Source organism: Varanus komodoensis, unplaced genomic scaffold (genome assembly GCF_004798865.1).
Source record: "Varanus komodoensis strain SLA01 unplaced genomic scaffold, ASM479886v1 scaffold39, whole genome shotgun sequence".
NCBI classification, from domain to species: Eukaryota; Metazoa; Chordata; class Lepidosauria; order Squamata; family Varanidae; genus Varanus; species Varanus komodoensis.
Window position 1 is genome coordinate 593,437 of NW_025335922.1, and position 16,333 is coordinate 609,769.

The window sequence follows — 16,333 nt, forward strand, 5'->3', positions numbered from 1 at the left end:
CCCACTCTGGTGCCCTCTAGATTGTTGGACCACAACTCCTAGAATCCCCAGCCAAAATCTGGGAGTTGTAGTCTAATACATTTGGCGGGCCCCAGAAGGCTATTCTAGAACAAATGATCTGGCTTGGCGAGGGACCTACTAAGAGCATTTTGACAGTTCTGGGCAAAGGAGGTAGCTCATGTCTAATTTCTGTGGTGCCCTGGTGATTTGGCAGCTGTTAATTGCCTACTGTACTGCAATTGAATTCCAAATTGCAACAGTACCATATGCAAAGGCCAATCCATGTTCACTCAGACCAAATGGCTACTGTTTCTATTGGAACCACATAGCTGTGGAAAGTAAACATGTGAGCTGGAGCAATCATCATATCCGCATTTGCATATATCGAATTGGACCAAGTAGAAATGGAGGGGATGGTTGGGTTTTGTGGCTACCATGTTGTGTGGATCAATTGCTTACTTCCTGCTATAGCATGGGAAGCCCCACTTCTATCTTCCTTTCTAGTTAGCATGTTGCTGCTAAGCCCGTAATCCTGCTGCTCAGGAAGATGGTCACTGTGAGCAAGAAACTGCTGTCATACCAGGGAACCAGTGGCTCAACTTCTGTCATAAGTGCAGTGGGGCGTTTCCTGCCATTCCCCTGCTCTCTCATCCAGAAAGGGACTGTTGGGCAATCTTAGGCCTGGCCCTGCCAGGAGGCTTACTGAGACAGGCAATTTCAGTCATCATGAAAGGTGACAACTAATTACCATGAGTTAATTAATATCTATAATGTTTATAGAATATTCTAGAGTGCTTTCATAAGTTGGAGATGATTTGACAACACATAACAACATTCTGTATTGTGTTTCTGAAGTGCCAAAAAAGGGGAAAGAGGCTCCTGTGGTGCCAAAATTACTTAACTGGTCTTAGGCATTGTGCACCTTGACTAGAGAAGTGGGAATGGGGGGAGCATTTATTGTTCTGCCTTGAGCAGCAAAATGATTTGGGGTAGATGAAGTTATTCCTGATGGGGCAATGTCAACAGCTGGGTTTGTATGTCTACAGCTGAGCTTCAGGGAGGGCTCTGGAGATACGTTGCTGGAAAGCATATGGTGAAAGGGAAGTGTCTACTAGATGATAAGCCTGGAAAATAGGGAAACAGTGAGAATAACTGTCCTAGAACAACACTTTTTTGCACAAGCCCTTCTGCATAATACATGTACCATTCAAACTGAAAAGAGTAAGGCCAGGATAAACAATCAACCCACATGATTAGGGAGGAGGGAGAAAAGCAAATGCAACTGTAGGGACCCCATAGACAGCAGCAGGGCTGCAAGGGCCGAGGAGAGAGAATTTAACTCTGCCCCATGGTCAAGGGAGAAGTACCCTCCTGACTGTACTCACATATTTGATCAGCATCATGTCTAGTTTGGCTGCAAGTGGGCAAGGACCTTCACTCCAATTTCCGTTTCTGTTATGTCCCTCTTGCATCCCTCTGATAAATTTCTTAGAATAGCCTCCCTCCACCTAGAGTGCTCCAGATGTGCAGCTTCTGTAATTCTCAGTCAGCATAGCCATTGCCTTTCTATCTAGGGAGTTTACCATGGCCATTGGCCATGGTGTTTTGGGATTATGGGAGTTGCAGCTTAACTCATCTGGAGGGTCCTGGATTGGGAAAGGCAGCCCTGCATAGTTGAATACTCTTAGTGATCTTCTGATACCTGATGTTATATCTGTCCATGGTTATCCTCAGTCAGGCTTTAGGATGGGCCCCCTCAGAACTACTCCTTTCTTTTAGTTTGGATTAGCTGCCCGCACTCTCAAAAGAAACCCCCCTTTTTGTACTGTCTCTTTCTCATACCAGCTGTGGTCCCCTGTTTTCCTGTCCTGGGCAGGAGTCTCAAGGCACTTCTCTTTCACTTCCTAGGGTCCCTTCAGCTCACTTCTCTTCTCCACGACTTCCCAGCCTGATTTCTGGTGGCTTCAGGGCAGCAGCTCTTTCTGCTAACAGTAGGACATTGAGTGTTGAACATGGATGGGGGTAGGACCTAGCAAACGCGTGGAGATGCTCTCCTCCCCTGTCTTTCTCTGTTGCTGTGTGTGGGGAGGTGCTTGAAGAAAAGAAGCCATGGAAGTTAATTTTGAGATTGGAGGGGGAAGTAGAGAACTCTAGGGAAAGGAAACACATTTTTTTTACTGTTTGCTGTGGATTGAAAGCTAGGTCATGTTCACACAAGCAGTTGCTTTGGTTTAGCCACATGAACTTCAGGTACTTTTTTGTCTTTAACTCCCATGTTGTTTCCCCAGAAAGAGAAGTGGACATCGGGAAGATACAGGGTGTTCTTTAAAGAGAATTAGGCTGCAATTCTTTAAATATTTAGACAGGAAAAAGTCCTGGGACTTGTAAACTAAAGCTGGGACTTATAGGACTTTTTCCTTTTACCATGTACCTTTAGTGACGTAACTGCTACACTGGTATAGCCGTCCTTGTAAGCCGTCCAGAGACCCTTTTAGTAATGAACAGCATAGAAAAACATACATACATGCATACATACATAAAGACAGACAGACAGACAGATAGATAGAGTAGACAGATAGATGGGCTTTTCTTCTCTCTGGATACTTCCATAGCCCTGGGGCAAACTATATGCCACCAGGTTGTCCACTTAGGCATCACCAAAAAAAGGGGGGGCCAAGCAGCATCCAGATCTGCATAAAATGTGTGTATACTAATTTATTCGTCTAGATTTACAGGGATGGGTAACATCTGACCCCCACACTTGTAGCCTACAACTCCCATCAGCCCTAGCCAGTATAACCACTAGAAAGGGATTCTGGTAATGGGAGTCGAAGTATCCAGAGGGCTACATGTTGCCTATTCCTGGTCTAGCAGCTAATTTAGAAATAATTACTAGAATGTGAACAGAGAATACAGTAAAGTGGGGATGGCTGTGTCTAGGTGAGCTATGCACCTGCTCAATTTGCTGTCTAGGTGATCCTGGTTGATTGAGAACTCAAGAGCATTTCCCTTCCTGATATTCTTTATTCTGAAAGTGTACTTGAACAGACAGAAGATTGTTCTGTGTTAAGTAGGACACATAGCCATGCTATACATGGTGCTAAATTATTTATCTCTAAATAACAGTTTACACAGAATGTGATCAGGGTTAGGGCCAATCTGCAGGTGCATCCCTTCAAGAGCCACAAATCAATGTTTTTCTCTGAGTCCTATTAGTGTGCCTGGTGTCAGGGAGGACTGGACTGAAGCCATGGGGCACCGGCAGGGTTAACCCTTTCTTTTCCTATGTGGTCTCAACAAAGATTTTCTAAAGCTCCTGTTAGCCCTGGTAGGAAAGTTCCCATTGGCATCAATGGGACCTTCCCACTTGGGTCCTATACCAGCATAAGTGGGTGGGTGGACAGGAGAAGGATGGACATTGGTGAAGGATGGTGAGAGCTGTCCTGAGAAGATGCACAGTGCCAGATTGGGGAAGGATACACCAACAGTTCCTTAAGGAGAATATGTAATGCCTGTCCAGCGTGGTGTCTCTGGATCCTGTCTCTCTGTAATTTGTACTCAGAGAAAAACACTGATTTTAAACTCTTTCATTAAACTAAAACATCCACATCAGAAAAACCCTGATTAAGTTTTCAGGGAATGAGTACTATTCTGTGCTAGAAATTAGCTCCTTTTAACTCAGTGTATCTACTGCTTGCTTCTAACTAAAGCAGTCTGATTTGTAGAAGACACTGAACTTTTTTAACCTAAGCCAGCTGGAATACAAACTTAATTGGTTCTTAATTAAAAATGCAAACTACCTTGCAATAAGTGTTACCATTTAAATGGCTAGTATGAAATACCTCCTCATTCACTTATCAGATTAGGGCTTATTAATTACCTTTGTCCTCTGGCAGATGACATTACCCCATTCTGAAAAAGTGGCGTGTCTTTTGGGATGTCCCCTCCACTACAACAGTGATTACAAATACTCAAACCAAACTTGCATAGCTTGGGAACAGCCAAGGAAAGCATCTGAAAGAACCACTTCTGAAGTACATCATATTATCTATTTATGTTTGTGTGAACATAGCCTTGGGTGTGTTGGGTGTCACTGAAGTGTGTTTGGACCACTCCAGAGACTGAACATAGTTCCAAGACTCAAACCTCTTAACACATAGGAAGCTTGGATTTCTTTTTGTCAAGTAAGTTTTCCACATGTGAAAAGGACAGGGAGGATTTTGACTCAACTACCCTTTTTGGACAAGCTGTCTCCCATTCGGGTCCCCAGCTGGAGAATAAAGCAAGCCAGGGCAATAAAATGATGATGACAAACAGAAACATTGGTGAAGGTCCTTTCTATTTAGATTGAAGGGAGGCATCCTGTGATAAGTGACTCCTTTCACCCATCTCAGCAACTAAAACATTCTAGAACACCCCTCCCTGTAAGAATCTACATAGCTGACTCTTGCTAGCCTTGAAAAGTGGAAAAGAAAAAGAAAACACAGGTATAAACTTTGGGTCTCTTGGTGCCCACCACATTCTTCTCCTCCTGATCTTATTTTCCCCCCTTTAAATTGTTTTTTGGAGTGGTTGCAAAGTGAAGTACCTGGCTTGCAGCCTTCCATCATCCTCTTTTCCCTTCCTCAGAATACCCCTGGGGACCATGTGAGCCCAGAAGCTATGCGTGTTTTGTGACTGGCTGCGTCTACCATGGTAGCTGTTTTGTGAACTGACACCCCATGACACATCTGTTTTTCAATAGAGCCCATGACATTTTTTCCCAAATGCTAAATGTCAAGGAGTATAAGGAAAGGTGTAGGAGAGAAGACCATCCATGGGTGCTAGTGATTCCAACTAAGGGGAAATACTTCTCCTCCATCCTCCCAAAATGTGAGATGCAATGGACCAGGACACCAAGCCCTCATCCCCATCCTCTTCTCCACAGAAAGGGAGACAACTGAGCCACACAAAGGTGTCACAAGGCTTCTGCCTCCTCAGGACTGAGCTCTCCTGTGTCCAGAAGCGTTATCATTACCATCCTTAGACTCTGAGGATTTGGGCCATGAGAGCAGCCACTTGCATTTGGTTGCAGACTGGAATTACTGAAACAAGTCACAGCCCTTTAAGAGGCAAAGCCCCCAAACATGGGGAGGGTGGGGTCAACTAGCCTAAAGGCAGCCAGACTCTTATGTTAGTCTCAGTCTTGCTCCGCCTCTGGTTGGAACAGTATACAGGCACTCCTTTCCAGTGTCCAGCCCCAGTGCCACTCAGAGCTTTCTGCAGTGTTGATCCTTTCCTGTCTGGCTTACCCAAGAATCCTGACATACCCTGAATCCTGTTCAAGTTCTTATCCAGAGCAGATTTCTGCAACCCAGGTTATAATTCAGGGCACCTACAGATTCCATGTCCTGAAAAGGCACATGGAGTCAGGGTCAGTGAGGGAAATGCAGGGTACACCTAATGACAATCAGAAAGGAATTAAGAAATTCCCTTGCTTAAGGACAGGAAGAACAGACCTATGAATGATACTGCATCTTTTGCAGGTGAGCTGAGGGTTACTTTCACTAGTCTAAAATCGGAGCCCTATTGCATGTTTGCTCTGAAATGAGGCCACCTGTGTTTGATATAAAAGCTTGCATAGGATTGTGAATTAGGTTTCTAAGCCACGACTGCACAATTGTTCTGTGTAAGCCAGAGGCAAGGGAGCACTCATTTGGCATTTACTTCCTGAAGAGCCAGGCGTGCTAGGGTGGAGGTGGAAGACCTGCACGCCAAGATCGCTCTCCTCTCAGAACTCACGCGCTAGACCTGCCTTGCCTGTAATGCCGGAAGGGGAAGGAGCACAGGATGGTGCAAGTCCCTTGACAGAGGATGAGCATCGGTCCTGCAGGGCAACCGGTGATGGAGAGACCACCTAAGCCAGACTTCTTCAGCCTGGTCCTTCCCCCACTAGATATGCTGGACTATTGGGTTAGAGAGGGCTGACCAATCCGATGAGTGTGCGTGTTGGCATGCCCCATCTCTCTCTCCTTTTGTATCTGCAAGCAATTCACAAGTTCTTTTCTTTCAGCCTTCACTGTATTTTTGCTTTTATTGCAGAAGCCACCAGCAGGATGGGAGCATCCCCCAGAACTCTTCCCCAAGTAGGTTTTGACTCTAGTTTCATTCTGAGATTTTCTGTTTTCCCTTGAACTGTATCTTCCCAAGCATATTGTAAGGTCATCTTCCCAAAAGAAACTTATTTTTTTTATTTTATGATGCATGATGATGCCTCATTTTCTCTGTCTCAAAGAGTTTTTTGTTCTCTTACAAATTTAACAGCTTCTGAAAAAGTCAGGCTACCCGCTTCACCAAGATCATTTATGCTTACATTTCTATTCTACAAAGTGTCTTATTTGAAATCAGTCTGCTATGTAACAACACTACAAAAGAGGAGGCCTTTTTCAGTGGTGACCTCCTGCTTTTGGAACACCCACTCTACTGAAATGCATATTTTGTGCATATATTACAGTCATTTCTGCACTAGGTTATGACATTTTTATTTTTACAGATATATTAAAGTTGTGTAATGCCTTAATCTGGTATATGTTTTAAAGGTGCTATTGAAGATTCATCTTAACATTATACTATACATTTGAAATGTGTTATGGTTCACTGCTCTAGAATCTCTTGGATGGAGGGCAGTAAAAACATGTTTTCAGCCAACAAATATTCACATGCCCATATTACAGACGTTTGTAGCATCATTTGTAGAAGTGGCCTTCCTTTGCAGTTTGCAATTCAGTGGGTATTTATTTTTTAAAAGTGTTATCTGTCATGCTTTCTGTTTAATTAAAGGGAATGTTGAAAATGCTTCTGCTATGCACCGGGTAGGGAACCTCAGTGCCATGGGCAGATTTGGTCCTCTAGGGTTCTTCAGAGGGCCCCACTGCTTCCCATGACTCCAACCACTGATCATTTGGAGATTTCCTGCCTTATGTACAGTTTCCCCCACATTCTAAAAGCTTGACATGTATCTCTTAGTAAGAATTTTGCAAGATCATGAGATGGATAATTCCATTAAGGAAGCCGCAGCCTTGAGTTTACAACAGCTGAGCAGCAACAGAACAGGGTCACCTCAAGTTAGAGATGAGTTGATGACATGTAACAACAAAGGATTTGAAGCCACAACATGCTGACACGCTTGGTATTTTTGACGCCACACCTCTTGCATTCTGCCCCAATTGTCTTTGGCCACATCCACCACTGAAGAGCTCCTAACTCAAGTCAACCCTTGTGCTGAAAGAGGTTTAGCACCCCTGTTTTAGACACACCACAGTTTATCCCATTTTTCTTTTCCTTCTCTCAAAAAGATGGTCAGAGTGCTTTCTGTGTGCTTCCCAGGCAGACTGCCGCTGACAGATTGGCTAGGCTGACTTTAACAGCAGAGATGTTTAGCATATTCCCTTCCATCACAGGGCACAGGAGGGGATTTACACGGGATTTATGATGTTTCCTGAGATTTTATTTTTCTTTTCTGCCTTCTAGAGGGACCAATCCTTTTGCCACTGTCAAGCTACGCCCAACTGTGACCAACGACCGATCGGCACCCATCATCCGCTGAAAGCGGGTAATGCAGGTGGGGGTGGCTGGCACAAAGTTGTAGAGGACAATCATCCCTGTTCCAGGGCACAGCTTGGCTTGATTTGGGAAGCAGTTTCTCTCAAAGCGGCTAACCTCAGTATTGGCAGTTCCGGGAACTTCTTTCCCACATTTGCTTTCTTGTAGCAGTCAGTAGGGCCATTTTGTTATTCATCTTTGCGTGTCCACGACCGCTTCAGTGTCTGAACATATAACATGCATTTGTTTCCCATTTGTAAGGTACGGCCTTGCATGCATTTTGCCCAAATTATGCTCTTTGTTAATGAGGACATCACCATTTCTGAGTCCTTGGAGTAAGCGATTGTCTCCAGGCCTGAAGCAAGCTCTCTCGACGCCTGAAGGAGAGAAACACATGCTGCCACTGCGCAACATGCCCTCCCACTGCTATGGTGCAATGCTCCTGTCCTCCTTGTGATGGCCCCTGTGATGCTGCAGCTCCCCAACTCCCCACCCTCACGGCGGCCGCCTCAACACAGCTCTCTCCCTGCTGCTTCCAGCCCCATCCTGGAAATCTGTGTGGAAGCACTTCCTTCTACTCCTGTCATATCCAGAGATTCCCACAGATGCTCATAACTAGTAAAAAAAAATTAGGAAATCCAGTTTGCTGTACTCTTGAGCAGTGTTCAGTGTTAAAGGGCCTGCTTATTAGTACTGCACAGGATTTAATCACATCTTGGGTAATTGTGAAGGACGTAGTACTGGCTATTGTCCTGCAGCGAGGCAGAAAAAATACAGGAGAACCCAACCTAGTCAATCCTGACTGAAGATGAAAATTGCTATCGAAGTATTTAGTCGTACAAGAATTAAAGGGAATAATCTGCTCAAAGAAATCTGCCGCTGAATCTACTAGAAATCCATCTTAACAGCTAGGTAAATTTCTTGGGTCATGTAATTTGCAGAATTGTCTGTTCCTGCCATTTGTAAGAGATTTAGAAGCCTTTTTGCCTGGCTGTTTCCTATCACATCCATCCACTGTGTTATCAGCCTTGATAATTAGAATTTTAAATAACTATACCTGCATAATCTTCCCTCCCTGTCACTGTGAATTTCTGAAAATAGTACTAACAAAGTTGTTTTTGTAAAAAAATAAAAATAAAAATAAAAAAATAAAGTTGGAAGTCATATCTACTCCTGGTTACTAAGTTTGTATTTGAGATGTGCTTTATAGCGGGATGGGGAAAAAGACAGATGCATACATGGGGGCTGAGATTCCATGGAAAGGAGAACATGCTGCAGTTCTAGAAGAACTTTGTTTTTTCGCTACCTCTATTTCACTTTGAAAGCAGTATTTTCTGTAAGCATGTGTGTCCGTGTTCAAAGAACTAGGAGAACTGGGTACCATGAGGGATTGACTCCTAGCTTCCTCCACTACAGTTTTCTGTTCCAGTTCTTGATTTTGTTTGTCTTTCATGGTCTGATTGCCAAGAAATTCTAATGGAGGGTAAGGGAAATAGAGACATTTCACTGCTCCAGCTTTAGTCTTGGCACGGACTACAGTTGTGTTTTGGATGGGAGACATTTTGACACATGCATTCAGTACAAAGATAGATTTCTGAGGCTGTATAAACTAACTGGGCCCATATATCAAATTTTAATTTTCCTGGCCTTTTCACATCCTTGTGCAATCTCCTGCCCCCAAAAAATGGAGGAAAAAAACATTGAAATTGTATTAACTTTTTATCATAAAAGAAAACCATAAAGAAGAAAAGAAACAAATACAGCTATATAGATTTAAATATTTCAAGCTCAGTACATTCAAATAAAATATGTGCATTAATGAAGGACTAAACAGCTTTCTAATAATTATAACTTTCAGCAAAAGCACACCAAATATGCATTCACAAGTACTGTCTGTCTACCACCCATGTTGAAAGCAGGAAGCAGGTAGATAATTTATCTGGGCATATACCTTGCTAAATAGTAAATAGTGTTCCGATGCATAGTTTATTTGTATAACAACCTCCTCCCCAAAAGAGCTTCTTCCGAACCATAACAGCTGTGTTACATTTCCAGCAGTTAGCCAGCTTAAACACTCATTGAAGAAATGTTGTGGCACCCAGCAGACACAGAACAAGAGTCTTTGCTGAATGCAGCATCCCTAAAATCCATGGATATTTCAAATATAGAAGCTAGAGTGGCAATCCATTGATGAGGCAAAGTACAAGTCCTTATTCCATTCTGCTATTATATTCATTAACTGACAAATATTTATAAACATGGATTGTTGGTCAGCCTCAACAGCCGCTTTCAATAGTGAAAGGCTAAAGCTACATTGTAACAGATGTTGGAATCATAAATACTCCAATTCAGGCAAATTATATGGGACACAAAGCTGAGAATGACAAAAAACCCCTCACTGGTGGTATCTAGTAAATGTTCCCTTGCTAGCAGACCTCTCTTTTTAAGGGTGACTCTATGTTCTATTTATGTTCTAACCTACCCTAAAACTGCCTTTCTCCTGCCACTGCCGGGTGCTTATGGTTGCCCAGTGTCTTCATTCTTCTTCCTCTACTGGGTTCTGTTGTTAGCTGTCATATAACATGCAGGTTGCAGAGCACAATTGCTGAGTGTGCCCACATATCAAGTCGGATCAGGGCCTCGAGGTAGATTGCTAAAACTATGCAAACTGCCTGGCAGAGCAGTAAAATGGAGTGGAAGATTGTGCAAATTTCAAGGCACAGCTATAAAATTTTGGAGAAACTATGCTACATTCCTAGAAGTAGACATTCTGCTCAAAATACAGTTCTAAAATTGTGAACATATTCAGGATGATCTCAAGTGTCCTTTCTTTCAGCTTTCAATTGAAAAACATCTAAAATCTCCCCCGTAGTGTTGTTGGGGTGGGGCAGCTGAGAAAAGCTGGGCGAGAATGGTGCAAGATCAAGAGGAACCACGGGGGATGTTCTTATTGCTGCTGGGCAGCTTTCTAGCCATCACTGACAACTCATGATACAATTGTCATGTTCAGATGTCCAGACAAGCCTGTTAAGAACAAGCCATGGGTTCTCAAGGAGCTTGTTTGTAAAAATACAATAAAAAACAAAACATTGCACGGATATCATACTAAGTAACCATGTGACCACCATAACAATAACAACGGATCTTTGCATATCATTTTTTGCTCACCAGGCTTTGTATAAATTGCTTTGAAGTCTCCTTGTTGGAAAACATGAATATCCTTATGCAAAGAGGTATATATTCTCACAGTCACACTCAACTCAAGCCTTCTCTATTCCTGCCAAGGTGACAGGTAGTACCTCATTGCGTGCCTTGGAGAATTCAGCCTACTGGCCACCAGGTGGCAGCAGGAACTAGCAGTCCTTTCCATTCCCTCAAGATTAGGTATGTATGAGAATGTCTTTTTTGTTTTCAGAGCATGACCTATTTGTAATCCTTACTGCGAGCAGGAATGCTTATTTCACAAAGCAGGCACACATTCCTAATTTGAGATTGCATTTGAAATGTATATTTTTAAAATCCACACTTTGAATGCTTACTTCAAAAAAATAATTTTCATGCTTCAGAAAATGGAGGGGAAGTATGCATATTGAAAAATATGCATAGAAATGCACACCTGTCTCGTTCAACATAATCACTTTCTTTGTTAGAATTAGGTTGAAATTAAAATGAGAGTGAGCCAAAATTGTTTGTGGAACAAAGTTGAAAATTGCTGCTTCTCCTGCATCTCTAACATGTTAAAGAAGATCCAAAATGCTGTGGCATCATCCCTTCTCTAAATATTTGTCAAATTCATAGGCAGACCTGACTGTTTGGAACTTTTCAAAACTTTGAATCCTGTTCCACACAGAATGCCTGATGGGGAGGCATGGGGAGGATTGGCTTTAGTAGACTGTAGCTTTGATTTTTCCAATCAAGGAGCCAAGAACAGAGTGCCACAGCCCTTCATGCCATCTTGCAACCCCCGGGCTCTGCACTTATTTAATACTTTTATATACCATCTTCTACCTGCACAGCTCTCTAGACAGTTTACATAATAAAAACCAACAACGTAAAACTTCAGAAATAAAACAATTAAAACCAAAGTATAAATAAATAATAAAAATAAAAAGCAGGCATACTACTCCAATATTTGGAGGTGGTATGTAGCCAGTGGTATGTAGCCCTTGATGTGACCAATCCTCTTTTAAATCCATCCAAATTGGCAGCCACCACTATGTCTTGTCGCACTGAATCCCATAGCTCAACTATGCAGTGTGAAGAAGTCCTTCCTTTTATTTGTCCTGAATCTCCCACAAATCAGCTTCATGTACGATGTGAGAAGAAAAATGTCTTCCCATTTTTTGAGCTAAACAATCCCTGTTGCAATGTTTCTTCATAGTGGGGCTGCTCCACCCTTTGAGCCATTATATTTGCCACTGTTTGCAGAGTAACTGTGTTTTTATTGCCAGAAGAAGAAATGTTTGTGAAATGCTGTGCCTCAAGTGTTGGCCTAGGGTACCATGTCATGTTCCTTGATCCTGGAGGAGGAGGGGCAGGGCCTTCCATTCCACTCATCCAGTCTCAGGCAGTGAAGTGTCCCAGGCCAGTCCAATGCATTTTGCAGAAATGGGGAAGTGAAGGAGACCCAGATTGAAGGAGGCCAGGAAGGTAATTTTGGTAGATGCTGATTGTTCTGCAGGAATTCTAAAAAGCTGCCATTTTCATATAATTTACCATTTATCATAATACCATTTTCATTAAATATACAAGGGCTTGTTACTCCTTCTAGATGTGGAGGCACAATAAGTATGCTTTCACTTGGAATTGCTGTTCTCAAAATGGGTGAGGGGATATGTAAACTTTGTTTCTTTCCCAATTTCCTTCCCAACAAATACTGGGAGAATTTAGGTGACTATAGGTAATGATTCACTAAATATGAGTATCTTACCAAAGTGGAACTTTGACCACCCTGCAGTCTACACCTGCTCAAAAACCAAAGAAATATTTTTTTCCTTATTCATTGGCAGGACACTGTAGGCAAACATTTTACCAAGTGGGTATATACACACTGTGGGAAGCTTCATCCCAAAATGGTATTTCCAACACTTTCTCCATTCTGGTTCCCAGCAATTCTGGGACCAGCTGCTGATCCAACAACCATCACAAGACCTGCAGTCTAAGCTCAGTACTTCCAGAACTTTCTCCCACCTCCTGTCCTGCTTCATTTTGGGACTCTGACCATGCAGACACTGACTGAGTTGAGGCAGCACAATAACACACTGAAGGTTTGAGTATGGGTTGTCTCTATACCATGGATGGTTGTAGAACTTGAGTTATTGTATTGTCTGAACACAGCCATGCTAACAAATTATGGTTCATTAACCATGAACAATGCATGAACAGAACCCAATGATTGTAGTTGAGTTGCAAACTGTGAGTTGTTTGTATTTAACAAAAGTAGTTTGTTAGTGTGGCTGGGTTCAGACAATGTGATAACCTACGTTTCAACAAAAACACACAGTTGTGACTTTACCATCAAGTCAGGGGCTGCAATCCAATCATGAGCTGGGCTAAAGGTAAAAGAGGCGTACCCAAAACACCAGCATATTTAATTTAAAGCTCTTACTATAGGAAACCAAACCTTAAGAAAGGCATTTCCCACTTTTAGGATAGGAAAACGCTATGAAAAAGCTGGGAAACCAACCAATGATCCACATTTGAAGGATGTGAGACATAGTTTTTGGAGAATCTTGGATGAGCTGAATACGCCCCTTGGCCAGAGGTTCAGTACTGCTGGGAAGTAGGATGGTAAATGGAATGTGTTTCCTGAACCCAGTGCATTTATAGGAATCCGTATCAGTGACTCTGTGTACAGGAAAGGGGTGGTGTTCATCCTAGTCATGCTGAAGTATAAAGCACCAGGATGCGAGTTTATAGCAGAGTGCAGTAGATGAAATTGTCCTCACCTGTGCAGATGTGGGGTTTCCCTTTCCGCCCTTCCTCCAGAGAGAGCAGGTATCATCTTGGTGCACACCAGACCCTCTTCCTTGCCACACAAGCCTGCTCACTTCCTCCCCATCCACCTGCATGGAGTTTGGTTTCTCCTTCTGTGGCGCCAGGTGTGGAGCACCTGTCAGTCACCTTTTAAACCTGGTTTAATGAAAATATCTCTGGCCTGGCGGCTGGAGCTGCCGCTGTGAGAAGGAAGCTTGTTTTTCTTCCCCTGCCAACTGCCGCTCCTCAAGGCTTCACGTGGGCCTCTTCTGCACAAATGCCCCATTGTTTCTGCAGCCCTCATGGGTGGGAGGTGAAGGGGGCAGAAGGAGCCCTGCTGTGGTTCCTTTAGCTGATTAGCCTTATTAATAGAAATTAAACCTCGTCTGCAAGCTCCAAGAGCCCCCTCATGCTCCCTTCCCTACCCTGTACTCTTATTCCTTTTCCCCTGACAGAGAAAGGGTGAGAGAGAAAAAGACGTTAAGAAGCTTAGAGGATTAAAAACCAAGGCCTTTCACTTCTGGGACTTTTTGAGGGTAGGTATTAAACCTCATTGGTGGCTCATTGGTGCCTTCACTGCAGGGAGGCCTTCCGACAGTGGCCCAGCCTTGCTCCACTACCTGTTCCTTGTAGAAATATGTGCCAATGGAATCTCGCATCCTCTGGGTTCAAGGTCAACCCTCTCCTTTACTCCTGGCCTGATCCCAGGTCAGGGCCTTTAACAGGAAGCAGTTCAGCTGGCGAGGATCTCTCTTATCACAGCCTCTCTTCATCAGGAAAAGTTTCACATCTTGAATCGTATAACTATAACACCACAGAAGTCCTTGTTGTGAGGGAAAATAATAAAAGCAACCCTACTGTTCTTCCAAAATATGTCTTCATTGCAGGGTGACGAGCTGTCCTACTTTGCACTGGGCAGTTCTCTCCTTGAGGGGCTGCCAGAGGATGATCTTCTATTTTAAGGAGTGCTCCTCTGTTTCAGAGCCTGGCCTTTCCAAGTGCAGGTTCTGGGTAAGAGCCATATGCCAGTAGGGCTGTTGCAATTGCCCTCTGGAAGTGAGCATCTAGACAGCAGGCTGGGCAGCCCCACAGCAAACCTACATACAGCCTTGCCCACTGAGGTGAGATCCTTTACATTTCTATTCAGTTCTAGTAATCCTTTCTAAATGTGGACCTATACCTGTGTACTGAATATTAAATTCTTATGCAATCTGAATCTCAAGTCCTCTTTGGCTCTCATTCATTCATTCATTCATTCATTCATTCATTCATGGTGATGTATAAGTCACCACCTGCTTTATCATTATATCCTCTCATACACTTTCTTGAATTCTAGTTCTTTAAGGAAGCTGGTTGCATGGGAAAAGGGTTGGGTTTTATCTTTGCCTGATCATACATAGCCTCAATAGGTGAGGCATCACTGAGCATTAAGAGCATCTGCAGGGACTGACGGTTTGGGGAAATGAAGATGGCAGGTACCTGAAGGCCAATGGCTTCACCTCCAGTATGCCTATTTTGCAGTGTTGTTGTTTCTCAGCTTGCCAGATGTACCCACAGACCAAAATGTTTTCCTGTCCTTGTTTTAAATTATCTGAAAGGTAAAGTTTAAGTATTTTTTCCACCTTTATGGAAACCACTGGGAATTATTTATTTGCAGTGGCTCCATAGAATGGGTGTAGTGTGAAACTTAAGATCACCTTCAGGAGCCATACTGTTAAGATCAAGTTGTTTGGTGGACACTAAAGAAAAGGTCTTCTCCATGGTGGCCCCTAATCAGTAGAATTCCAGAAGGACATGATTGATGCCATGCATGGCTGTTTTTCAGAAGGCTTTAAACACCTTTCTTATCTCTAGCTTTTAATGCCAAGGTTTTACTTTAAGTTGTTTCACCAGTTGGTTTGGATTAAAGTCCTTGGCTATAGCTTAACTTGAATTTTATTGTAAGTGGAAATTTAAAATTGTTTTGTGAAATTATTAATTTAGTTTGAAATTATGTATTTGCTTTATATTGCAAGTAACCTTGGGAAGTCTCTGGTCTTGAAAGATATATTATGCGTCCAAAGTCCCAGGATTCTTTAGCCAGCCAATCATTCTCCAGCTCTAGCAGATACATTTATCTGAATCATATGGAGTATTTTCCAAGCCCAGCCAGGATGATTTCAGCTTTTGCAAATTGTCATAATATTTGATTGTCATGTCTGGTTTAAAATTGGTACTTGCAAAGCAACTTGGCATTGGAATAATATATTAGTCCATAATTATGTAATTACATGACATATGCACATTCCTCAATTTATTTTCTCAGTTGATGCCAAACTAGATGTGACATTGCTTGCATTAATCCAATTAATGAGCATGTTTTTAATGTAAATAGTAGCCATGGGGAAGCAGAAGTGGTCATGTCCTACCAGGAGCAGTCATCTGATGAAGAAAACTGGGAAACCACAGTGAAACAGGGAGAAAGAAGCTTTGATTGATAGCTGCCTCCTGGAAGAGCAAATTAGTCTTTTCTGGACCATCACTGGACTTTTCCAAGTGCAGGAAACAGAGCCAGAGACAAAACATAAGCAGCAGAAATTCAGACAGAAGGCACAGATTGGGACCTTCCTTAAAAGCAGTGTATTGACTTAATTAACCAGCTGTGCTAATTTACAACCAGATGTAAACTACTCCAGCTAGAGCTAGCTGGTTGCTGCAAACAACAGTGCTTTGACTTTCTGCTTTGCCTTCTCTCCTGGACCTAACACATTTCTTCAACTACCCACCTGGACCACTT

The 16,333-nt window shown here is 42.8% G+C and overlaps 1 protein-coding gene across 2 annotated transcripts in view; it reads left to right on the plus strand.

Annotated features, from left to right (window-relative positions):
- The window catches only part of BAIAP2L2 (BAR/IMD domain containing adaptor protein 2 like 2), a 33,950-nt gene extending 25,242 nt beyond the window's left edge, over positions 1–8,708 (plus strand). For both annotated transcript variants that reach the window (XM_044441309.1, XM_044441311.1), the window contains 2 exons: positions 6,082–6,125; positions 7,510–8,708. In XM_044441309.1, coding sequence (XP_044297244.1) covers positions 6,082–6,125; positions 7,510–7,585 — 120 coding nt within the window. In that variant the 3' untranslated portion in view covers positions 7,586–8,708. The remainder of the gene's footprint in view (positions 1–6,081; positions 6,126–7,509) is intronic.
- Positions 8,709–16,333: the final 7,625 nt, after the last annotated feature.